At 34.7% G+C, this 27,230-nt stretch overlaps 1 protein-coding gene across 1 annotated transcript; it reads right to left on the minus strand.

Moving 5' to 3' along the window:
* Positions 1 to 13,566: 13,566 nt before the first annotated feature.
* LOC112010916 (thioredoxin-like protein CITRX, chloroplastic) lies at positions 13,567 to 18,582 on the minus strand. Its single transcript, XM_024043294.2, has 4 exons — positions 18,053 to 18,582; positions 17,625 to 17,747; positions 14,298 to 14,378; positions 13,567 to 13,997 (listed from the first exon to the last, which is right to left on the minus strand). Exons 1-4 carry the CDS (start codon positions 18,296 to 18,298, stop codon positions 13,881 to 13,883), a joined length of 567 nt encoding a protein of 188 aa, XP_023899062.1. The 5' UTR covers positions 18,299 to 18,582; the 3' UTR covers positions 13,567 to 13,880.
* Positions 18,583 to 27,230: the final 8,648 nt, after the last annotated feature.

The raw sequence follows: 27,230 nt of genomic DNA on the forward strand, positions 1-27,230 counted from the left end.
TTTATTCAAATTTTACTTATGCTATGTTATATGGATGATTGATTCTCTTAATTTCTTACCACCTATGTCACAAGATTTTTAGTGAGATAATTTATTTATTAATAATACTCGAAGGTAGCACATTTAGTTAGGGACCACACTTTATAAATGGAGGTCACAAATTTCAATAAGCTTATATAACTTTAGTTTTCAAGTTACGAAAATTTTATTAAGATAAGTACACAGAGGAGGAAAATTTTATTAAGATAAGTAGACTGGGGAGGAAAGAGAAGTAAAATTTGAATAATTTTATTATTAATGCTTTATGAAATAGGTATCATTTTTTTTTTATGAATGTGAAATAGGTACCATAAACTTACTTTTAACTGAATAACATAGTATATCTAACTTGACATGGAATTAATTCTAAAAAAGAAAGAATAACATAGTATATCTAACTTGACATGGAATTAATTCCAAAAAAAAAGCATAACATGGTAGTAATCAGTGAATTATAGAAGTTTTCATGCCAAGTGTATTAGTTTGAGCAATCTATCATCATCATAAATCAGTAATTAGATGCCAAGCAAGTTCAGAAAAAGATTTGGAGTATATAAGTTAATTGTATTAGTACTTACACGATGGAACTTTACAACTCTCATCTCAATTGATAAAAAAGAACATGTTATCTTATACACTATAATTAATGTTTACGAATTAATAATTAAACAATTGATTCTAAAAAAATAATTAAACCATTTATCATATATGATGACATCTTTATGACTAGCTACCACAGCATCATCTGAAAAGACAAAAAGAAAAACCCAATAAAAGAAAAAAAAAAAGAAAAAAAAAAAAAGAATAGTTCTAGCGTGAGTTTGGATAGCAGCTATGGAGGGGTCCCATGACACTATTTACGATCATGACAAAAACATAAAAATGTGTTTATCAATACATTTTTGAGTCTCATAGTACTATTTATATATTTAAAAATTATTTTACTATAGTATTTTTAGTAATAAGTTTTCAATTTTCAACAAATAAGCGATATCTAAACACACTCCCTAGTATCATATAAAATATTACAATTTTTGCTACAACTGTTTTAGAGGTTAGACTATAATGGTTTGTCTATTACTTTCACATATACTTATTATTTTTTCTCCATTATTTATAGTCTGTTATATCAACGTAACACAAATTGTGACATTTTACATAATCCAAGAATTTTTTATTAAAAAAAATCTCACTAAGTATGTGTTTGGATATGAATTATATGGCATTTGCGTTTTGTGTTACGTTTTGCTCTTCTTCTTCTTTTTTCCATGCATTTCAGAGACAAAATTTAGCTGAAATGGCTACTGTTCATGCACTGTGCATGAACAATAGCCGAAATTTTTTACTTTTCAGTACATCAGTGAGTCTATGCATTGTTTACGAGACCCACAAACTTCAATTTTCAGCAACTTTTTCGTTAAAAATGAGTCCCACAGTACTATTTACACATTTAAAATTTGTTTTACTACAATGTTTTCAGTTTCAGCAAAATAAGTTCTATCCAAACAGACTCTAAAGGTTTATTTGAGGTCTACCTATTTTGCTAAAACTTAAAATTTTTTTGCTGAAAGTACTATAGAGAAAGGTAAAAATTAGCCGAAATAATACAGTAAAACCTATAAATAGTATAAAAAAGTATAATAAAACTTATAAATAGTAGCAAAAATAAAATAAATAGTAAAATAAGTTGACTTTTTAATATGCCCAAACACACTAAAGTACTAAATCATAACACACTGATTAATTACTAAATCAATTTAAAATACCTAAGTGATAGCCTCTCTTTTTTTATATTAATTTTACGGTAGATGTTCCGAAACGTATCTGCTGAATATTATTGGGATCTGGCGCTGTGATTCTGTCTGATTCGGACCAATAACCCAAAACAAGATTTTTCTCACAATCCCAATAATCATATGGTCCCACAAATCATCACTCAAAAATCCATCGGCTAAAATTCACCCCATCATCATCACACTCAATGAACTCGCACCCATCACATCAATCCCCACAAACCCAACTAGCAACTCTATATAAAAACATACACACTCGCTCAACACAACCAACAAAAACAACCTCTTTATTAAAACTCAAAAGGCACAACCTTTTATCCCTTAGCTTAAAGTAGACAAAGGCCTCCATTTTAGTTTTGGTTTCTTTCTTTTGTTTTGAGTGTTAGATAATAGTAACATTATCATCAGTGGTGAAGAAAAAAGGACATGTTTGTAGTGCCCAAGTGTTTGATAAGAAGAATAAGATCATCATCATCATCAAGAAGAGGAATATTAGTATGGTTCGGTTTTTCAGCTTAGGTTCAGTTCTGGTTTTGGCGGCTCTGGCGGCTTCTATGGTGGTTCTGCCTCCGATGCTGCCACCGCTGCCACCTCCACCGTTGATGTTCTTGTTGTTTCCTGTTGGGCTCATGGCTGCTCTCATGTTCTTGGCTTTCTCTCCCACTGAGGCCATTGATGGAGACTTTGTTGTTTACACGGTTTGATCGATTTGATCTGATCAGCTAGTGTTGAAAAAAGAGGGTGTTGTAAAAGTAAAGGTTATACGTATAATAGTGAAGTTGATTAGCAAGGGTGGTCTCAGTTTTACACTTGGATTGCTGGTGCTACGTTTCACTTGTTTTGTGTTCGATTCAAGGTTGTATCTATGTTGTAGCCATTGAGGGTTATCGTGTTTTTTGTTTTTTTTTGTTTTTCGAATTTTATGGTTGAAGTAAAAATTGTATCTATGATATATTTGGGAAATGATATTCTTGGAAAAAGATATTTCCATGTTGGAGGAGGAACTGGAATTTGGATGCTAGCGTTTATGATTTAAACGTAAGAATTATCCTCGATTTTGTCTTTTCTTCAAAACATAATTGTTTTTGGATATTAATATTAGAAAAAATACTAGCTAGTGCACTACCTTCTTAATTTTTTTTTTTTTTGCTATGACAACCTTCTTAAAATGTGTATGGTATGACTTGAATATACGATTTTTAAATCCATAAAAATTTTAGGTGCGTGTGTGAAATTATGTAGAATATGGTGTGTGAAGAAACACTACTAATATTAAGGTTATTAATGTAACTTTGGCAGCAATATTAAAGATTAAAAAAAATTTGTCATAACTTATTAAGAAAACAAATTATAATTGGGGCGGTTATAAGTATTGGTTAAATGTTTACATTTATTATATTTTAATAATTAAAATTTTTAAGATAATTAGTAATTTAACATAATATGCAAGAAATCTTCCTATTAAATTTTCACATGTTAGGTCTCATCTATTAAAAGGTAGTTTCAATCTGCATATAAGGGGGAATGATAAAAGTATTGATTAAATGATTAAATTTATCATATCCTAATAATTTAAACTTTTAGAAAAATCGGTAATTTATCCTGAGTATCATCACATTTACATAGATCTCTCTTTATTTTAGTAATACTCTAATTATATGCTAATTACAACTAAATTAACTGATGTCTCGTCTACACAAAAAACTAATGATTCCCTTGATTGGATAATAAAAAGAATAATTATCAAAATGACGCCATTGAAACTATTTCTTAGAAGGAAAAAAATTTAAAAAGTTGAAAGGTGATAAAAATTGTAAAAAAAATTTTGTATGGAGCTCAAATCCATTATCTTATCTAAGCGTGTAAAGTGAAATCCGAAGTGACGAAAAAGGAAATCCCAAAAGGAGTTTTAGCTATACAATGGTAGTATCTGGTAAAGACAAGTTGTATGTATTTTAAAGGGAGAGGACAAGTTTCTTAGTTAGATTACCACACTTAAAAACCATTTGCTCTTACCGCCCTCCATAATTGTTCCGCTTTAAAATTGGGTTTAGCTAAAAGTAAAGTAAAGACACTGAGCAGTCTTAATCCTCGTTAATAAATAGGCGGCTAGGCCCGCAGAGATTGGGCCACATTTGATTTGAATAAAGTGAGCTTTGAGCCTAATTGCTTTGTTTTTTTATGGTTAATACAAGGATTATATGCGAAGACTAAGAGAAAAGTACAAGATTATAATGGGACTTATAACAGCATTAGCCACATTTGATTTGAATAAAGAGAGCTTTGAGCCTAATTTCTTTGTTTTTATGGTTAATACAAGGATTATATGCGAAGCCTAAGAGAAAAGTACAAGATTATAATGGGACTTATAATAGCATTAGCAATGAGCCCCAAATGGCTATTTTAGCTACACACATTCAAATTGAGCTTTATCCAAGTGTGTATCGCCAAAATAATAATAATAATTATTATTTATCCAGGTGTGTATTGCAAAAAAAAAAAAAAAGAAAAAAAAAAAGCAATTGTGAATGCTTTAAATCTGTATTTATAGCAATTGTAAAAGTGAGTTTGTATTTATTTTATATTCATTTTTATTCTCTACTCTCTCTCCCTTCTCTCTCTCTTTCTATTATTTTATAATGTTGTATGTAAAAATAAGAAATTGGATGTTAGATATATTGTTAAATAAGTTGGTAAAATAGTTAAAATAGTTTTTTAAAATGTAAAATAGGTATTTATGCAACCTGTAAACGGATATGAATGCTCTAATAGAAATAATTATAGAGCAAGGTTTTTATAGAACCTGCATTGTAAGAATTTTTCTGCAACCCATTATAAGATAGTTAAAAATATCATCTAAATGTATTATTTGAGTAGGTCATATGACTTATTAAAAGCATCATATGATTATAAATACACGTAAAAGATTTTTTTTAACAGCTACACAGTAAGGTTATATAAAAATTCCTGCAATTCAGGTTACATAAAAACCCTTTCCATAACTATATCATCGAATACTTAACTATTTATTTATGTTTATCATTTTCACCCTTAAATTGATAGAAATTTTTTTTTTTTTGGGAGGAAGGTAGAAGTAATTAACTTCGTAAATTATGCTGCGTGTGACGCTGGTTGCGCCATGTTAAGGGATTGTATAAGTGGCGGCCAAGGAGTAAAGGAACATGCCTTTTAAGGAGGCACGTGTTCCTTATTGGTTTAGTCACGAGTAGTGTCCCTACGACCCTAACCCAATACCATTAATGGAAAAACCATCTGCTAAGAGCCCAAAACGAATACGATGGCGGCTGGTACCGAGCTTGTTTCGGAAAATGACGGCTCCTTTTACTCGACCGACTAAGACATATGAACAAATGAGCATGTGAATTGTGAACCTCGTTTGGGAAAGGAATTAGAATGTTCCAAGAACACGGTTCTTTTTTTCCTCTTTTTTTTTAGACCAAGAACACGCTTTAGTGATTAGAAAATGCTATAAGCAACACTAATAAGACAAAGAACTTTACACCTTGATTCACATCTTAATCTTTGTGAAATATATTATATGCAAAAAAAAAACAAAAAGTTCTTGTATATATATATATATATATATATAAAAGGAATTGAGTCATAGTCTTCGGCAAGTCTATTTATTCACATCTTAATCTTTGTGAAATATATTATATGCAAAAAAAAAACAAAAAGTTCTTGTATATATATATATATATATATATAAAAGGAATTGAGTCATAGTCTTCGGCAAGTCTATTTTATTTAGTAAAAAATTGCCGGTTTAGTGATTAGGAAATACAATAACACTAATAAGACAATGTTTAAAGAACTTTACAACTTAATCCGCATCTTAATCTTTGTAAAATATACTACATGTAAAAAAGTTCTTGTATATATATGTAAAAGGAATTGAGTTATAGTCTTTGGCAAGACCATTTTATTTACTAAAGATTCGCCGGTTTAGTGATTAGGGAATGCTATAATTAATACTAATAAGACAACGTTTAGAGAACTTTACACCTTGATTCGCATCATAATCTTGGTGAAATATACTATATGCAGAGAAAGTTTTTGTGTGTGTATATATATATATATATATAAGGAATTGAGTCGTAGTCTTTGGCAAGTCTATTTTATTTAGTGCCCGTTTGGATTGGGCTGAAATAGCTGAAATGCACATTTGCATTTTAGCTTTTTGTTTTTTTCAAGTGTTTCAGTCAATTTTTTTACTGTTCATTATTGTTACAGCTACTGTTTATGAACAGTAGCCGTAATATTTGACTTTTTCCACAAATTTTACTGTTCATGGATCCACAAATTTCACTTTTCAGCAACTTTTTCATTAAAAATTAGTCCCATGGTACTATTTACACATTTAAAAATTATTTGCTACAGTGCTTTTTAATTTTCAGTTTTTAGTTTTTAGTTTTTAGCTGTATTCAAATAGACTCTTAGTAAAGAATCATCGGTTTAGTGATTAGGAAATGCAATAAGTAACACTTATAAGACAACATTTAAAGAACTTTACAACTTAATTCGCATCTTAATCTTGGTGAAAAATACTACATGTAAAAAAGTTCTTGTATATATATATATATATAAAAGGAATTGAGTCATAGTCCTTGGCAAGACTATTTTATTTACTAAAGATTCACTGGTTTAGTGATTAGGAAATGCTATAAGTAATACTAATAAGACAATGTTTAAAGAACTTTACAACTTGATTAGCATCTTAATCTTGGTGAAATATACTAAATGCAAAGAAGTTTTTGTATATATATAAAAGGAATTGAGTCGTAGTATTTGCCAAGACTATTTTATTTACTAAAGAATCATTGGTTTAGTGATTAGGAAATGCAATAAGTAACACTAATAAGACGAAGTTTAAACAACTTTACAATTTATTTTGCATCTTAATCTTGGTGAAATATACTACATGTAAAAAAGTTTTTGTATATATATAAAAGGAATTGAAGCGTAGTCTTTGGCAAGACTATTTTATTTACTAAAGAATAGTCGGTTTAGTGATTAGGAAATGCAATAAGTAACACTAATAAGACAACGTTTAAAGAACTTTACAGCTTCATTCACATCTTAATCTTGGTGAAATATACTACAGGTAAAAAGTTTTTGTCTATATATAAAAGGAATTGAATCATAGTCTTTGGCAAGACTATTTTATTTACTAAAGAATCGCCAGTTAGGAAATGCTATAAGTAACACTAATAAGACAACATTTAAAGAACTTTACACCTTGGTTTGCATCTTAATCTTGGTGAAATATATATATATATATATATACAAAATAGTTTTTGTCTATTATATATAAAAGGAATTGAGTCGTAGTCTTTGGCAATACTATTTTATTCACTAAAGAATTGTCAAGACACACTAGAAAGCAGAAACCTTAGGAATTGATGTTGTGGTTGGAATTTGGATTTTTGGGTTTGCGGGACATCCTTTCTATCCATTAAACCCATCATCCGAGTGTCTTAAAATGGACTTTAATAAATACTTTAGATAGGTAAAATGCGTAAAGGTCATTTATTAATAAAATAACAATCTTTTTTTTTTTTTTTTTCACTTAGAATCTTGTATATAAATGCAAAAATAGTAATTTACTTGTGTCACCCTTGGATTTGGATTCAAGCATTCTGAAATCCTTACCCAGAACTCCTTTACCTTCCCCACGATGGCAATGCAACTACTCAGTCTACTCACACTTACTGAACTCCTTGGGAAGGATTAGAGTGAAACTAGGGATTGTAATTTATGTCCAACCCGCAGATACCCGGCCCGACCCTAATAGATCAAATTTTACCTAACTCGATAAATTATAGGGTTGGGTACAGGTTTAAAAAAAAAAAACCCCGAAGCGGGTCTGGGTCGGGTTCGAGATTTTGTAAAAACTTGGCCTGAACTCGGACCCAAACCTAACCCGTTTATATATATAAGTTAAAAATACTAAAATACCCATATATATATATATATATAAGTTAAAAAAAAAAAAAAAACACCCTAATCCCATATTCCCATTTCACACAATCACTCTGAGCCGCCTGCACTCTTTTTTCTCCTCTCCCACTCTCACTTGGTCACTCCCTCTCACTCACCCCCAACCTTTGATCTATCACCGCCGGCCTAATTAGTCTGAAGCCCTTCACCGCTGGCCATCACTTGCACCTCCAGCCACCTCGCTTCCTCCATGTGTCTCCATCGGACCACCTCATTCTCTATCTTTTTTTTTTTTTTTTTTCCTAGGTTCATTTCATCTCAATCATGTGAGTTGTCTGTGATTGTGTTAGGATTTGTGTTTGTGTTTGTGATTTTGAAAGGAAAATCATAAATCAAAATTTGTGTTTGTGTTTGTGATTTTGAATGGGAAAATTATAAATTTGAAAATTCTGGGTTTGTGTTTGTGTTAGGATTTGTGTTTGTTTTTGTGATTTTGAAAGGGAGAATCATAAATCTTTGGTCATTGTTCATCCATGATTTCCTGGTGGTTCTCTTTATTTTTCAATTTTTCAATTTCAATCTTTGATTTTCTCTACTGATTGTCAAATCTTTATTATTTTTCAACAATTTTTGTATGTGTGTATTCCAGTCTTTGATTTCTTTGATTTTCTCTACCTAAGTATACTTCTGCTAGTATAAAAAAAAAATTTTAAAAAAAATTATGTTTGCCCAGATTCAAGGCTTGAATCTGGGCAAACACATTCTTAAAAATAATGAATCAGGGCAAACATTTTTTTTTTTTAAATTTTTGGGCCACAGTATGGGCTTTAAGCAATTTTTTTTTGGGGGGGGGGGGATTAGGCCACTGTTTAGGCCCAAATTGTGGCATGGCTTGCGGGGCCTGACTGGCTGGGTTTGGGGTTAAGAAAAAAATTTGTTTAATAAACGAGCTGGGTTCGGGTTTCCAGGACAGACCCGCAGGTTGGGTTCAAGTATGAAAAAACTCGACCCGAACCCAGCCCGTTGCCATTCCTAAGTGAAACAGTTGTGACCTTGGGCTTGAATATTTAGCGTACAGTTCCTTGAGTTCCATCCCTTCTAAGGTCACTAATAGTATATATATATATATATATATATATGTATATATTTTAGAGGAAAAGATAGAAATGGGGTGGAATATTTTATTAAGTCTTTTTATGGTCTATTTGGACTGAGGGGGATGGAGTGTCAATAGAGCATAATAGAGTAGAATTGACTCAAAATTAGCATATTTTCAACTGATTTTACTTTACTTCCCTCCACTCCCCCTCACCCTCCCTTCCCCATCAATCCAAACGGGCATTAAGCCTACAACAACAAACTAAAAATATTTGATTTTAACCTTTAAGTTACCAAAAAAAAAAGAAAAAAAGAAAAAAGAAAAAAGGACTTTGGAGTTGTGGGCCTATGGCCTTTAAAAAAAATTTATTCATAACTTTTGATGTAAAAAAGAAATTAGTAACCTATACTTTATAAGGTGTGATCTCCAATCGACTATACAATTTATAAGGTTCATTTAGGACATTCAAAAGGCTTGATCTCTATGGGTTCCTTCTTTGGATAGGGCCCAAGCCCAATAATCTAAGAGGATCCTGGGCCTACAAAGGATAGTGTAAATAATTGGTGGATTGGGCTTGGCTCACCACGGCTTTGTTGGGCCGTTTAAAAGTCACTCTGTGCACAAAACATAGGCTTTACAACACAAATATACATAAACATAAATATATTTATTGGTTAAGCGGATAACTAAGGAATAGCAAAGTGACTAAGAGAGTGCAAATAAAAGGAACGTTAGGGATCCTCAAAATAGAGTGAGATTATATTTCATTATATTAAATATTTGAATACATTGAGTCCTACTCAGCTGGGATATATCACAAGGTTCAATAAAGTTCAAAAATCATAGACTTAGATAGCTCTCATGGGCTTCCAAGACTTGCGAGGTTTAAATCCCTTTGAATCCAATTGTATCATTTAATATTTCCATAAGATCCCTCATGATATCTCACTCATTTTATTGTGTTTCAAGCTTACAGCTCTCTTTTGTATCTTTTCTAGTGTATCAGGTGCTTCTTTTTCTGAATGCCTTTTGGTTGGAGCTTTAGCTCCTTTTATAGTGCCACTTCTAAGGTTTTTTCCATGCCATGGATCCTTCCTTTGTGCTCTAGCTACTAGGACCAATGTTATATCTATAACATTGGTGGCTGGTCCTTTCCCCATTCTCTCATTATTTTCCCTTTTGAGGTTTGGCTGCCTAAAAGTCCTTAGCTAACCTTCTTCTTATGGGAGATCTTGTTTGACCAACCCTAGATGACTTTTCCCAAGTCAAAACTTCTCATCCCTTTCCCAAGGTCTCTAAAAAGGCATTTTAGAGCTTTGGCTGCTTCACCTTTTGTCTCTTTCCTCTAAATGGGCAGATTCTTCATTGTTGTTGATGGAAGGCAAAAGGGCTCCTAGCCACCTTCCTTCTTGGTTCCCCTTCCTGCTTTGCACGAGGCTCCTTTATCAAATGCTAATTTCCTAGGTCATCATCTGTTCCCAAAACTTTTCTTCTGAATTGTGAGCGGCTAATGGGACATGGCCTTCTTTGTTCCTTTTGCCCATGGGCATGCCTCCCTGAGCTGTCCAAGTCCCAGTTGGTTCTTTCCTACACTTCCTGAAGATCCCCTTCCTCTAACATTGGTGGATCCTAGGTAACTTGGCCTAGCTCCCACCTACCTTCCTGTTGGGCTTCCTTGAATACCTTCTTCTGCTTAAGCCCATGACTCAAGCCTCCCTTTATGTCTCTCTTTCTTCCTAAGACCCAATATTTTATCATTTTCTCTTCTATAGGCCAAGCTCCTTACTTCTTTATTTATTTGAGGGCTAAGCCTTTCTTCTTCATGGGCTGGCCCTCTCTTAATTTTAAGGGGCCTAGTTCCTTATTGTAATTTTGGACCTCAACAATCTCTAACACAATTCATTACTACAAAAAACAAGGCCTATAGTGCCCTTTTTTTTTTTTTTTTTCTTTTTTTAAAGCCACTATAGGTACCCTATAGTGGCATTTTTCAATAACTGCATTTTAAAGAGTCTATAGCAACGCTTGAAAACACTAGGTTTATAGCAGTGTTTGAAAGGGCCTATAACAGTGTTTCAAAAAAGCTACTATAGGCCCGGTCTTACAAAGACCTGTAGTGGCGTTTGAAAGCATTACCATAGGTCCAACTAAAAAAAAAAATGTTTAAGGGACCTATAGCAGTGTTTTTCAAACGCAACTATATGTCTTGGTTTTACAAGGGCCTATAGCGACGTTTGGAAATGCCACTATAGGTCTAGCATAAAAAATAAAAAAAATAAAAAAGAAAAAAGAAAAAAGAAAAAAAGGAACTATAGTGTCTAGCACAATAAATAAATAAGGTGCCTATAGAGGCATTTCCAAACACCCCTGTAGCCCAACCAAAAAAAAAGTTGAAGGACCTACAGTGGCGTTTAGGGTTTAGGGCCTACAATGGCATTTGGAAAGTGCCACCATAGCCCAACCCAAAGGGAAAATAAAAATTAAGGGACCTATAGTGGCCCATTTGAAATGCCACTATAGGTCCAACAACATTTTTTTTTTTTTTTAAATTGAAAAAAATATCTCTGACTCACTAGTAATTCTCTCAATCTTATCTCTCAACTCTCTAACTCTCTCATCACTGACTGCTGCTGACCTAGCCATCCTTGCCCATGCCGCCGCCAACCCATCCCTCCTTGCCCATGTCATCGCTGACCCGTGCCTCCTTGCCCGTGCCGCCACTACCAATTAGACCCTTTCCCTTCCTCTCCCCTTATCTCTCACACAAACATTGCTTCTTTGTGTTTTTTTGTATGTAGATCTAGCTTCTTTTCTTCTTCTTTTTGCTCTTTTATGTTTGGCTAGTAAGAAAATGGAGGAAATGATGAACATTTTGAATGAAGTGGATATTCTAGTAATGCTTGTGTCTATGTCTTGATTTGGATTTGGGTTTTGATTTTGAATTTTTTTGGATCTGTGCTCGTGTTTCTGATCTTGTGCTTAGGTTGAAATCTGGGTTTGTGTTCTTAGATTTGTGCTATTGTATTTCTTATCTTGTGCTTATGTTTAAATTTGGGTTTGTGTTTTTGAGCTTGTGCTTTTATGTTCCTTGAATGGATTTGGTGTTGGATTTGGGTTGGTTTCATTGAAGGAAATAGATTTTATGGGTTTGTGTTCTTGTATTTTGTAGCATGTTGTGTTTGTATTGTGAGCATGTTGTGTTTGATTTTGAATTTTGTGAGTTTGTGTTTGTATTTTGTTTTATTTTGTTTTTTTCTGTTTTAATTCTAAATTGTATTTCTTAGTTTAATTAAAATTTGAAAGAATTTATTTTTATGTTTCAAAATTTTGTTTTGTTGGTGGTTGTTGGCTATAGTGGTGTTTTGAAACATTACTACAGCCCTTTTTGTTTTTGTTTTTGTTTTTTGTTTTTTTTTTTTTAAAGTATAAAGGCACATACCTATAGTAGCGTTTTAAAATACTGCTATAGCCTAATAGTGATGTTTTTGTAAAATGTGCTATAGGTCTATACTTACGGTACAATAATGACATTGTGATGCCACGATAGAAGACATCATTATAGCCCACTTTGGGTTAAAGTAGCATTTTTAGGACTTTTAGTAGCATTTTTCGAACGCCAATACAGGCCCACTTTTTTTGTAGTGTGAGATTCTAACTTGACATTTCAAGAATATTGTTCATTTCATATTTTGCATAAATAAGAATTTTGTTACTTTACCTACATTTCTGATGAATTGTACAAAGTTGCACACAAAAGTAAAGAACTTATATGCGGCTCAATGGGTTAAATAAATTATACGCTTCTACAAATTAAAATATAGGAAAATCAAACTTGGGTCATCCACTCCCAACTATAGCATCTTAAAATTTGGTAGATTTCGAAGACTATTTCACACAGAGGTCTAAAATTTATTCATATCTATCCATGTAGAAGCTCGTAAAGTATTTGAGATAAAATCCTCTAGCGATTACCAATTGCTTTACAAAGATATATAGTTATATACACAACCACATCTTAAAATCAACACGAATAATTCTAATTAACTCAACTATTAGTCTTTTGTCATCGAATTAGATACTAGATACCATTGGTTCAAATTTTATCATATCTTAAATAAATAAATCAAACAATCCGAACTCTATGATATATCCCATTTATTGGTTTTTGCATTGCAATCTCTACATTAGAGTGCAAGGATTTCAACTTGCTTACAAAAGGCTCGATCATAAAATGGGTTTTGGGCAGCATGAAGCAATAATCCAACACAGGGAATGAGCAGATCACACAAGGCCTGTTAGGCTGTAGCTATAGAGCCACATGACCTGCTCTATAAATGGCACAACTTTATATCAATTGCAAGTAAACTTGTCCTTCATGCCGGTCCGTTGGTGATTTCGCCGCACATCTGTGCAGGTCTCATCTTATTATGCATCCACACCATAGGAGTGGGATTGAAGTTGAACTCTCACCTAGCATGGGAATCCTCATCTTACCTCTACAACATGGTTTACTTAGGTCTCATCTTATTTGCAGAATGTTGACCCTTTGTATTATGCTAAAGAAGTACAAGCAGCTTTCCGGCAAGGGTTACAACTAATAATTAATTAATTTTTTTTTTTAAAAGGTAACTAGAAGTCTCAACAGGATATGTCACACCTTCTAACACCAAGATATGCCTGCTTGCAGAATAAGGTTGAGACATATATCATCCCCCTCTTTTAATAGAATGCACATAAATTCTTGAATGCAAATGTTCCTACCACCTATCTATCATACATCATATAGCTACACAATTTTTTTTTACTCTAAAGCAGTATCTCAGTTACACAAATTGTAATATAGAAAAACTCAAATTAGTTACTGGAAGGCTTATACCACCATACCATCATCACCCACAAAAATCAGAGGCCTCCAAATCTGTCTGCTCGCAAACTAATGTTTTACTTTTTCTTTATTTTGGCTGGGAACTAATGTTTCAACTGCTTCTTCACAAATCTTTATCAATTATATCCCGCATCATTTGTATTGGGATAAGCCCCTCAGTCCGGATTGCCTCTTTATTTGGATCTGGACTGATAAAAAGTAGTGTTGGCAAGCCTCGCACCTGAGACACAAGGAGCTCAAATAAGTTTTCTTTTTTCTTTATAGTTGTATGCCAATAAATTCACAGAACATAATATTCTATGGTGCTGGTATTGCAACAGAAATCTTATTGCTAGAGAACATTTATGACATGTATGGCTCTGGATAAATAGCAGTATTACATCAGCCCAACATATCCAGAAAATATCCTCTGACATTAAGGCACAACATTACTATGGCATTCCTGCTTTCCTGTCAAGAATTTCTCAATGCAACCTACAGAAATTCAGGGGGCAAAGAAAAATTAAAAGCAAATGGTTACCTGCATATCCCGTGCGAATTCATACTCATCATCTGTATCAACCTTGACAATCACTGCATTGTTCGCATACTCCACAGCAAGCTGCAATTAAGAATCCAGATGCAAAGATTAGTCATGAGATCACAAACCCTAGAATAAATCATACTATCATGACGATTACTTCTTTTGATAAATATTTTAACAAAAATCCATGAATTTTAGAACAAGAAATTTCTGTGTCCCAAGGGATAAAATCTTGGTTATAAAAATTTCTAAATAACCCGTACACACAATATGTGATAAACTAAATTTTGAATGATAAGAAGTACATTAAGACTCTCTTTCTCTCTCTCAACATCTGTTCCCCAGCATTGGTTTTGACTTAAAATTCCGACGCTGTTGAATTCCAAACTTGGCAATTTTGCTTCTACTACTAAATAATGATTGTCTATTTCCAAATTCATTGAAATCAAAAGCTACCTGATGTCAAATCTTATCAGTTTGTTAATCAAATTAAGAAAATTAGTCTACCATCTCTCTCTCTCTCTCTCTCTCTCTCTCTCTCTCTCTCTCTCTCCAGCATGTACATCAGGCAACATCTGTTCATGCAACATTGGTTTTGACATAAAATTCCAATGCTGTTAAATTCCAAATTTGAAAATTTTGCTTCTACTACTAAATGGTGATTGTCTATTTCCAAATTCATTGAAATCAAAAGCAACCTGATGTCAAATCTTATCAGTTTATTTATCAAAGTAAGAAAATTAGTCTATCATCTCTCTCTCTCTCTCTCTCTCTCTCTCTCTCTCTCCCCAGAATGCATGTCAGGAAACATCTGTTCGTGCAGCATTGGTTTTGACTTAAAATTCCAATGCTGGTGAATTCCAAACTTGGCAATTTTGCTTCTATTACTAAATGGTGATTGTCTATTTCCAAATTCATTGAAATCAAAAGCAACCTGATGACAAATCTTATCAGTTTGTTTATCAAATTAAGAAAATTAGTCTATCAACAGCCCTGATAAGCTTGTCAAACAAAGAGGTTTATAAAAGCTGCTAGTGAAACAGAATATCACTTCATAGAACATAAATTTGCATCACAAGGGAGAAGGCTAATGTGTACAGCCTAACCTGGAATTGATATAAATCAGAATTAACATGTAAAAATAAGTTGTTTGAATCAAAACAGAATTTTTTATTCCTTTCCCAGCATCTACTAATCCTAGACAACACTACTAATCCTAGACAACACTAAGTCATCATTTTGAAGTAGAGATCCTAGGAATGATCAAGCAGACATGCAGAGACTTTGTGCTCACAGCGTAACAAGTTTAATACTGCCCACAACAAATTCTTAAATCCAAAATAGAAGATAACTTCGTTTTTTGTTGTTCATCAGACTGCTTTCTACGAAATAAACAGGCTAGCCATGCCTCCTTGAGATAAGATTATGTAAAAGCGTAAATTCTCCGATGACAAAACATATTCACATCAGTATCATAAGTCAATATCCCCATAGAAAAAAAAAATCCAAAGCAATGATCTTTCCAAGATTTTTTCCTCTGTTGAAGTGATTTTCATTGACCATTTGAAAAGGAAGCATGAAATATGGTCAATTCTTCATAATCAATTTATTATTATTTTTTAAAAAAACTTGCAATTTATATTTTTTGAGTAATGCAGCTCAAGAAGAGCAGATTAAGTCCTGCTTAAGTTTTATACAGAAGTTTGGATGAATTTACAACCCAACCAACTGCAGTCAGCTGGCATGATGCAGAAGTTGTTGAAACTAACAGGTCAAGGGACATCGGCAAGGAAAAAAAAATTTATCCTGATAAAGTATATAAAATATTTACAGGGTATCTCTTTTTTGTGTTCCTAAATCTGTACACAACTGCTCATCCCAAATACTCAAGAGAGCTACCAAATTGTGGTCCAATACATGGCCTTGTAAAATTCACAGAGTGAAAAAGATCACATGAGAAGCACTGTGCTATGGAGATAGAATATGAACCCAATTTAAATAAGTGAAGAAGTGAAAATTTATAAATAACAGTCTCTACAAATGAAGAGATATATGAAAAATTCCTTCACTGTGAAAACTGAGAATCTATAATATACAATTCTCAAAATGCTATTCATCAGCAACTCCAACAAGAATCCTATTTCTGTCAATGATTTTCAAACCAGCTCATGCATAGCTGAGGTAAGGCATCTTAACTATTAAATATTGGACATAGTCCGACACACCAATGCTGCTCCAAAACAAGTCAAATCACGTGAAAATAAGTCTAACAGCATTAAAATATAATTGTTTGGAGACCGGAAGCAAATCACAAAAAGGAACCAAAGCATAACTGCTCCAAAACCAGCTAATGAGTTACCTATTTTGATAATTCTCCAAGAGGCATAACCCATTGTTCAAAGAAGTAGGTATACCAGCCAGTCAAATTGTTAAATGATCACCTAGATATATCAAAGCCATCAACTGAAGCACCTAATCCAAGAATTTGAGAAGATAAAACTGATCAACCTCAGTTCACATGACAGAGTCAACATGACTTAACTCTGGTTGAACATGGTCCGCCCATACGCTCCTTTCAACTGGTTGAATTAATTAATTACACAACCATCTCAGTATCATGATTTCCAACCAATCTACCAAATGTACAACTCTTACAATATTCAAAAAGACCATATGAGTTAGTTAGGAACTACTAACTCTTAAAAAATGGTATAAACGTGTCATATAGTCTCACTGTAGCCCCTACCCCACCTTCTTTTCTCCTAGGTCTCTTCACATTACAAAGTTAAGGGAAACTACACTTTTTCTACCTATAATATATGGTGCCAAACGTATGGTTTAATAAGTTACACTTTACCTTCTTGAAATTTGTTCTACTAATCTCCTTCAAACTTTAATTAAAAAACACGCGTACACAAATAATGTGCTTGTAGAAATATGACACTTCATCCATTTTTCAATTAGTAAATTAGTACTTTAATGTCCTGTGATTTAGGAAAAAGAAAAATTCCCAGCTGTGGTGCACATGTGTTTATGGTTGTTGACTATATAGAAATCTTTAATGGCAGATGTAATTGATATTAGCAGAGTATACCTCATGTGCATAAACTATAATTTTCCCTACAAATTATATCTCCATCAAAGCCATCTATAGAGCCTCAGGCAGGTTAAGCGTAAAGGGGGATATCTATACCATGACTAGTTTGAATTACAATTAAAAAAGCATGAGCAGTTAATATATGTTAACACTTTAAATTGCAAGCACAGCACTAGAGCTACTATTAGAATTGCCTTAAATATTATAATGCAGATATCGAACACTACCATTTCGAGTTCTTGGGCCATCAAAATACAGGGTCCACACCATGTTGCATAGAAATCAATGATAAGGGGTACACTCCTTTCTCCCTTTACCAGCTCCTGAACCTCCTGAGCTGACAACTTCTTCTGCTCACCCAATACAACAAACATATGCATTAAACTTCAAGCTCAATCTGGATGCCCAGACAACATTGACATTAAAATATGGAAAAAGATTTAAAAATTTCAAACCCAATTTTGCTTCCAAAAGAATCTATACCGTAAACTAAAACCCAGAATTGAATTTATCAAAATTCTTTAACTTTTCTTGTTTTTTCCAACATTTTCAAAGAAATCATGCTGAACCCACAAAACAAAAGCAAATTTACAAGAACACAGCAACTTATAATAGGTAATGACAATGTCAATGAGAGTTTGTGTGGGACACATACCACAAGATAGTTTTCTCTAACATGTGTGCCCTGAGGGGGTTGGCAAAGCAACCTTGTTGGGTGTGTTGAGAGTGAGAAAGGTGTGGTCTTGGTGGTGGAAAAGAGTGAGTTTTTGTGGTGGGATTTCAAGGAGTGAGGAAGAGAAAGGTGAAGAGGAGGAGGAGGTGTTGAGGAATGAAAGGAGAGAATGGGGGAGAGGGTGGTGGCTATGCTATGAGCAGGTGTGTGGATTTGGAGAAGAGCCATTTTTAGCTATTTGGGAGAGAGAGAGAGAGAGAGAGAGAGGGATTTGGAGGGGAAGGGGTTTTTTAAGGTTTAACTTTCAAAGGATTGACTCTGCGTATGGGTTTTGTTTGAAGTACAGCAAAATCTAGGTAGTGGATAGTGTTGTTCTGTTTGGCTCTTAGGAGATTTGTATTCCTACTTGGAACTGGGATTTGATCTCCTCACCAACACATCATAAGAGATACCAAATTACCAATCATACCATACCACCACTCTCTCTCTCTCAAAAGGAATCATGGGGAGAAATTATTTGTAAGAATGAGACCCTAGCTCTTGTAATTCCCGTATCACCTTGGACACTCCCATTTGTTTAATTTTAAAAAAGTAAGACAATGTTCTAACAATTGGTAGTCTGTGACTTTGTGGTATGGGTTGGCGAGGAAAACAAGAAGAAAAAGTCGATAGACATAACTTTTATGTACTATAATAACTTTGATACTGTTGATTTTAAGTGGCGAAGAAAAAATTGTAAATCCATCTAAAAATGATAGTTCATTTATCAAAATTAATTATATCATCAAATTGTAACAAAATGTGTGAACCCAGAAGAATTGAAAGAACTAATTTCGATGGTTTGAAAGATGGTTTTAGGAATAGTTTGAGACTCTTGGAAGAATATTAGAGCATTATGTGCAAGCCAGACGAAGGCACCAGCTATCTAAGGTGAAAATTACGTTTCAAGAAAAAGCTTGGGTCAAGTTCCGCTGGGTTATGAGCCTATTAGATTCTTGGAGCCATTGGTATATATAATGGTTGTTGGAAGAATTGTGACATAAGATATTCAGCAAAAGATAGCCCAATTTAATGGACCCAACTAAAATCTCATACTATGTGTATTGTGGTTTCTTGTTGAGCGTAATGAGCGAAAATTTGGGACTGGATATAATATATATATATATATATAGAGAGAGAGAGAGAGAGAGAGAGAGAGAGAGAGAGATTTAGTTAGCTAGGCAGTCCGTGAAGGCAAGGGACTAACTAGCTCACCAATAAAAAATATATTATGAGGTAGTTTTTGATTCATAATATATATAAGGTATATAATTTATAGACTGATCTTTCATAAAAAAAGAAAAAAAAGAATTTGTAGACTGATCAGAAATATGAAATGGGTGTACTCAAACTTTTAGAAATTGTGGGAGTCTAAAACACTCTATACTAACTCAACCACAAATATTCTTGATCTATACAACTATTTTCTAAAAGAAGGGAAAAAGATCCACAATGGAAAGAATATGCAGTTGATTGAAGACAGATATAAGCAAAATTAATTTTTCATATATATGGAAACAATGTTCCCGAGGTATAGAAGAAAGATATAAGGAAGCAAATGCATAAGAAAAATACTCACTTTCTCTCTAGTTCTTGCTCAGACTTTCTCTCTTTATTTTTCTAAATCCCTTCTCCTGTTGCCCTTCTCCTCCTTTTATAGCCATTTTCCCTCTTCCTCCAGCTATCCAGCTCCCAACTAGATTTGGAGGGATATTTGTTCCATCAGCACTCCACTTTGCCATTTCTTGATCATGAAAATGGACTTTTGGGAGTGTTTTCACAGTTCGGGCCAATCATTTAGCATTTAATGTGGTTGACTTTAGGTAGGGGGTCTCATTAATGTGGAGGTGAATATTTCATTAGATTTTGCATTTTCTTCATCGTGTCCCTTAGGGAAGATGTGGAAGATGAGTGGTTCTACATGAGGGAGGAAGTTACTATCCGGGGTACCTTTATGACCTCGAAAAAAAATGGGTTTAAGGGGTCACCTCAATTATGGTCCTCAAGAAGGTCGTTATCTCGGATTTCCATGATTGTAAGCCCAGTTGGTTTCTCTCAACCTGTAGGCTATTTCATTTATAATCATACCTTAGGTTGGGCACATTCCTCAGATTTAACTTTTGGGTTTTGGTCCTCGAATCAAGTCAGTGTTCACCCCTCACAAAAATAAATTTTGCTTCTAAAGGAGGATCTTTCTTTTTTCTTCTTGGTTTGAGTTTCTAAATAAAAATCCGTACACTTCATTAACATGAAAATTTTGAAAATCAGTTTATGACAATTACAAGTATTAAATATGTAATTTGACATAGAAAATCATAAGTGGAGCAAAAAGGGGGGGCGGGGGGCATGTGATCTCAAATTTTTTTAGAAATACACGGATTATGATGATCTATAACCAACCTCAAATTCTTAATGTAACTGTGGTGGGGAAAGGCCCAACCATATGCAGTGGGCCTAAAGCCCAGTGTGAAGGTTATTGTAGGTCCGAAGAGGCTAAAATTGTCGAGGGATACTTCGCGTGAAAGAAAGATACATGAGAACGAAGAGACTCCGTCTGAAGAGAGAATTAGTGTTCCGAAGAGATCATTATTCTTGGGTGTAAAGATTCTGGGTCATATAAATATCTGTAGGGTTCAAATGAGCTTACTAGTGACTTCAGTAGTCTAAATAAACTTTGGACACGCCTGGAGATAATGAGAATGGGAAATATCTAAAAGAAAAAGCTGCCACCACTGTATTAAATGCACTACAACAACTTTTCCGGCCGCATTTATGTGGAGAAGACCCCTGAACAGTACAACTTCAGCTACCGACATTCACAAAAGCTGAGAGAGATACATGACATGACATATATGTGGCGGTAAAGCCACTTTTGTTGACCAAAAGGATAAGAAGCAATTAAGCTTCTATATTAAGTCTTTGAAGTCAAAGACGGTGGAGAATTCTGATTGTATATCAAGCTGTAAAACAGCTTGTATTCACATTAACTTCACCGCCATCTTCACCGCCTCTCTCCTTTATATATACATGTCTTTTGTCTTCATAATTTCAATCCCAATTTTTGAAGGCAAAATCCTATTTTGGGTGAAAAAGAGAGAGAGACTTTAGAGAGAACAAAAGTGAGGTTTCTCCTAAATATTGTTTTTCCTTTATTAGAGAGAGTGCATTTTCTCCTATTATAAGAGAGAGTATTGTCATTTGTGCTCTCCTTTTTTAGAGAGAAATTGTTGTAATCCTTTTGCAATAGTGAAATCCTTCTACAATTTGCCCGTGGTTTTTCTCCTAATTTATTTGGGAGTTTTCCACGTAAAATTTTGGTGTTCATTATTTTTCATTTTTCTCATTTCTACTTCAGTTGTAATTGTGTGCCCCGTACCACAACGTCCTAACAGTGGTATCAGAGCGCCAGGTTTATAGCTAGTTTTCGTGCTACGGTCAGATCCAGTTAGTGGAAAAGAGGCATCTTCAATAATGGCGACGAAGTACGAAATAGAGAAGTTCAATGGGAATAATTTCTCACTGTGGAAAATGAGAATAAAAGCAGTTTTGAGGAAAGATAACTGCTTGGCGGCAATTGGAGAAAGGCCCGATGAGATCACTGACAACGGCAAGTGGAACGAGATGGATGGCAATGCTATTGCTAATTTGCACCTAGCACTAGCTGATGGAGTATTGTCAAGTGTGGCGGAGAAAAAGACAGCAAAAGAGATATGGGATACTCTGACTAAATTGTACGAGGCCAAATCACTACACAACAAAATTTTCTTGAGAAGAAAACTTTACACCCTTCGGATGATGGAGTCAACAATGGTGACTGACCACATCAACACCCTCAACACTTTATTTTCACAGCTCACAGCAATGGAGCATAACATAGAGACGAGTGAACGTGCTGAAATTCTACTTCAAAGTCTACCTGATTCGTATGATCAACTCATCATCAACTTAACCAACAACATTGAAGTTCTAGTCTTCGATGATATTGCAGCTGCCGTTCTTGAAGAAGAAAGTCGGCGCAAGGGTAAAGAAGATAGATCGGGAGGCTCACAGCAAGCCGAAGCTTTAACAATAATGAGAGGGAGATCAACGGAACGTGGCCCCAGTGGGAGTCAAAATCAGAGTAGATCAAAATCCAGAAGTAAGAAAAATGTCAAGTGTCATCACTGTGGCAAGAAAGGGCACTACAAAAGGGAGTGTTGGCATCTCAAGAAGAAAGAAGAAGCCACAGGAAAAGGTCCTGAGTCATCAAAAGCTCAGGGTTGTGTAGCAAGCACCTCAAATGATGGTGAAATTTTATACAGTGAGGCAACAACTGCTACTGAAGGTAGAAGAAGATTTGCTGATGTCTGGCTTATGGACTCAGGAGCAACATGGCATATGACTCCCCGGAGAGAATGGTTCCATCAATATGAACCCATCCCAGGAGGATCTGTGTTCATGGGAGACGATCATGCCTTGGAGATTGCTGGTATTGGTACCATCAAATTAAAGATGTTTGATGGGACAGTTTGCATCATCCAAGAGGTACGACATGTGAAAGGCCTAAAGAAAAATCTATTATCTTTAGGACAATTAGATAATAGTGGGTGTAAAACCCATATTCAAGATGGGATCATGAAAATAGTTAAAGGCGCGCTTGTAATGATGAAAGCGGAAAAGATAGCGGCAAATTTGTACATGCTTAAAGGAGAAACACAACAAGAAGGAGAAGCATCCACTGCGTTGTCAAGTTCGGCAGAAGAATTAACACTGATGTGGCATCGTAAGCTTGGCCACATGTTGGAACGAGGTTTGAAGATTCTTGCTGAACAAAAGCTTCTTCCAGGGCTCAAAAAGGTATCATTACCCTTTTGTGAGCATTGTGTTATTAGTAAGCAGCACAGATTAAAGTTCAGCAGTTCTAATGCTAGAAGCAAAGCTATCTTAGAATTAATCCATTCTGATGTTTGGCAAGCACCAGTTTTGTCCCTAGGAGGAGCAAAATACTTTGTGTCTTTTATTGACGATTACTCCAGGCGATGTTGGGTGTATCCAATAAAAAATAAGGCGGACGTATTTCCAGTTTTCAAAATATTCAAAGCGCGGGTTGAACTTGAATCTGAAAAGAAGATCAAGTGCTTAAGGACAGACAATGGAGGAGAATATACCAGTAATGAATTTGATAACTTCTGTCAACAAAAAGGTATCAAAAGGCAGCTCACGGTGGCGTACACTCCACAACAAAATGGAGTAGCAGAGCGGATGAACAGAACCTTGTTAGAACGAACAAGAGCAATGTTGAGAACTGCGGGGATGGCCAACTCATTTTGGGCAGAAGCAGTCAAGACCGCCTGTTATGTGATCAATCGGTCACCATCAACTACAATTGATCTGAAAACGCCGATGGAGATGTGGACTGGTAAGCCAGCTGATTATTCTCACTTACATACATTCGGAAGTCCTGTTTACGTTATGTACAACGCCCAAGAAACATCAAAGCTGGATCCAAAATCCAGAAAATGCATTTTCTTAGGGTATGCTGATGGAGTTAAGGGGTACCGCCTGTGGGATCCCACTGCCCACAAGGTGATTATCAGCAGAGATGTGATATTTATAGAAGATAAGGTACAAGGGAAAGAAAATGATAACACTTCAAAAGAAAAACCAGAGACTACTATAGTTCAAGTTGAAGAAAGACAAGAATAAGAAGTTCCAGATTCTTCTGAAGCAGCACCAGAACACGAAGAACAAGAGCAAGCTGAGTTTTCAACTCCACAAGTTCGACGGTCAACTCGGGAAGAAGAGAACCAGCTTGGCACTCAGAGTACATCATGGAGGGAAATGTCGCATACTGTCTACTAACAGAGGATGGAGAGCCGTCAACTTTTTAAGAGGCTACAAAAAGCCAAGAAGCTTCTCTGTGGATGGCAGCAATGCAAGAAGAAATTGAAGCTCTCCATAAAAACAAGACATGGATCTTGTTCCACTACCACAAGGAAGGAAGGCCATTGGGAATAAATGGGTTTACAAGATCAAACTAGATGGCAATGACTAAGTGGAGCGGTATCGTGCTAGATTGGTGGTGAAAGGTTTCGCTCAGAAAGAAGGTATAGACTTCAACGAAATATTCTCTCCTGTTGTTTGACTCACAACTGTTCGCGTAGTCCTGGCGATGTGTGCTACTTTGACTTGTACTTAGAGCAGTTGGATGTGAAAACTGCATTTCTTCATGGAGAACTTGAAGAAGAGATTTACATGCTCCAACCAGAAGGTTTTGAAGAAAAAGGAAAAGAGAACTTGGTTTGCAGGTTGAACAAATCTCTATACGGTCTCAAACAGGCGCCGAGATGTTGGTACAAGAGATTTGATTCCTTCATCATGAGCCTTGGATACAACAGACATAGTTCAGATCCTTGTGTTTACTACAAGAGATTTGGTGATGGTAATTTCATTATTCTGTTGTTGTATGTTGACGACATGTTGGTAGCAGGCCCCAACAAAGATCGTATTACAGACTTAAAGGCACAATTGGCTAGGGAGTTTGAAATGAAGGACTTGGGACCGGCAAACAAGATTCTAGGGATGCAAATATACCGAGACAGAGATAATAGGAAGATATGGCTTTCTCAGAAAAATTATTTGAAGAAAATCTTGCGGCGCTTCAACATGCAAGATTGTAAGCCAATTTCTACCCCTCTTCCTATTAATTTCAAGTTATCCTCAAGTATGAGTCCTAGCAACGAAGCAGAGAAGATAGAAATGTCTCGAGTACCGTACGCATCAGCAGTGGTTAGCTTAATGTTCGCTATGGTTTGCACAAGACCAGACATTGCACAAGCAGTAGGAGTGGTTAGTCGATACATGGCGAATCCTGGTAAAGAGCATTGGAGTGCTGTAAAGAGGATCCTGAGATATGTCAAGGGTACCTCAAATGTTGCATTATGTTATGGAGGATCAGATTTTATTGTTAGAGGCTATGTTGATTCAGATTATGCAGGTGATCTTGATAAGAGCAAGTCCACCTCAGGTTATGTATTTACTCTTGCTAAAGGAGCTGTAAGCTGGGTTTCAAAATTGCAGTCTATCGTGGCTACTTCTACAACGGAGGCAGAATATGTTGCAGCTACACAAGCTAGCAAAGAGGCAATATGGTTGCAAATGCTACTGGAGGAGCTTGGACACAAACAAGAGAAAATTGCTCTATTTTGTGATAGTCAGAGCGCTTTGCATCTAGCAAAGAATCCAGCATTTCATTCGAAGACAAAGCACATACGAGTTCAGTATCACTTTGTTCGTGAGAAGGTGGAAGAAGGAAGTGTGGATATACATAAAATCCATACCAAAGACAACCTAGCTGATATGTTAACAAAGCCTATCAACAATGACAAATTTACTTGGTGTCGATCATCTATTGGCCTGGCAGAAATGTAAGCAGCATGAAGATGGCAAGTCTAGAAAGGATAAAAGGATTACAAAAGTGACTTTAAGTGGGAGATATGTGGCGGTAAAGCCACTTTTGTTGACCAAAAGGATAAGAAGCAATTAAGCTTCTATATTAAGTCTTTGAAGTCAAAGACGGTGGAGAATTCTGATTGTATATCAAGCTGTAAAATAGCTTGTATTCACATTAACTTCACCGCCATCTTCACCGCCTCTCTTCTCTATATATACATGTCTTTTGTCTTCATAATTTCAATCCCAATTTTTGAAGGCAAAATCCTATTTTGGGTGAAAAAGAGAGAGAGACTTTAGAGAGAACAAAAGTGAGGTTTCTCCTAAATATTGTTTTTCCTTTATTAGAAAGAGTGTATTTTCTCCTATTATAAGAGAGAGTATTGTCATTTGTGCTCTCCTTTTTTAGAGAGAAATTGTTGTAATCCTTTTGCAATAGTGAAATCCTTCAACAATTTGTCCGTGGTTTTTCTCCTAATTTATTTGGGAGTTTTCCACGTAAAATTTTGGTGTTCATTATTTTTCATTTTTCTCATTTCTACTTCAGTTGTAATTGTGTGCCCCGTACCACAACGTCCTAACAATATACTCAAGTAGGGAGCTGGATGAAGAATAAGTGGACGATCGGGATGATGGGGGAGGATGCTATATAAAGAAGAATGGCTCCTAAAAGAAAGAAAATGAGGTCTAACTGTAACAAAAAAAAATTGTAACCTGTATTCAATTTATCATAAGTCTCTTCGAACTTGAACTTACTTGGTCTTTACATGTACTTTTATGTTGGTTTATACTTACATGCTGTGATCAACCGTTGTAAGCTCCATAGTTAACCTATCTCTATCATCCACACTCTATAAATTTATTGTTTTTGGGCTTGGGTCACAAATCCTAACCCTACAGTAACAATTTATCCTCCTTTATAAAAATTTTGTAACAAGCAAAAAAATTTAGACATATTTTGAAAGTGAAAAAAAAAAAATAGAAAATGATTTATTTATGCAAAAAAATCCTTAAAGATAAACAAAATAATGAACATGCTATGGTTTAGTGGGGATTTTTTACATTAAAATATTGCTTAATATACAGCTAAATGACTTTTTATATTTCATATTATTGGTGGCAAGTAGATATATGTTCAAGTTCACACATGCATATGTGTATACATTTTGCCTCCTCTAAAATCAATTCTTGGATCCAATCCTAGTTATATACATAAACATACTTGAATGCGCCCAAACACACAAGCACATATATTTCAATAACTTCACTAATATACACCTAAGTTAAGCAGTGAGGATGTTAGTTTTATATGTGTTCAAGCCTCCTTAACTTAGAAGGATGTTAGTTCTATGTGTTCAAGCTATAGCTTGAAGGGAAATGTATAATGTATTCCTTTTGAAGTGGACTAGACGCTCATACCAATATAACATTTTATCCATTTCTCATTCTCAATTAATTAATAAGGGAAAAAGAGAGAGAAAAAAAAGATAGTATACTTATATTTGTATTAAAGTAGAAGAAATTATTCACTCCTACAGGGGAAGGGGAAGTTCTCCCTTCTATATGGAGGTTTCCCATAAGTGTGAGTAATTCTCATAAATTTGAGGTTTTCTTGTCTGGTGAGCTGAACGTTGTTATAATGGCATTGCATATGATCTTGACTAAGAGTGATTAAAGATAATTAAACCTC

This window comes from Quercus suber, unplaced genomic scaffold, assembly GCF_002906115.3.
Source record: "Quercus suber isolate HL8 unplaced genomic scaffold, Cork oak 2.0 scaffold_315, whole genome shotgun sequence".
Classification (NCBI taxonomy): domain Eukaryota; kingdom Viridiplantae; phylum Streptophyta; class Magnoliopsida; order Fagales; family Fagaceae; genus Quercus; species Quercus suber.

What these genes read in the sequence shown, in the direction of transcription:
- LOC112010916 (XM_024043294.2), bottom strand. Translation starts at nt 18,298, where the DNA reads ATGGCTCTTCTCCAAATCCACACACCTGCTCATAGCATAGCCACCACC. An exon ending in TTAGAGAAAACTATCTTGTG is followed by an intron (nt 17,748 to 18,052) that starts GTATGTGTCCCA and finishes TTGGGTGAGCAG; the next exon opens with AAGAAGTTGTCAGCTCAGGA. An exon ending in AATTCGCACGGGATATGCAG is followed by an intron (nt 13,998 to 14,297) that starts GTAACCATTTGC and finishes CTTGTGTCTCAG; the next exon opens with GTGCGAGGCTTGCCAACACT.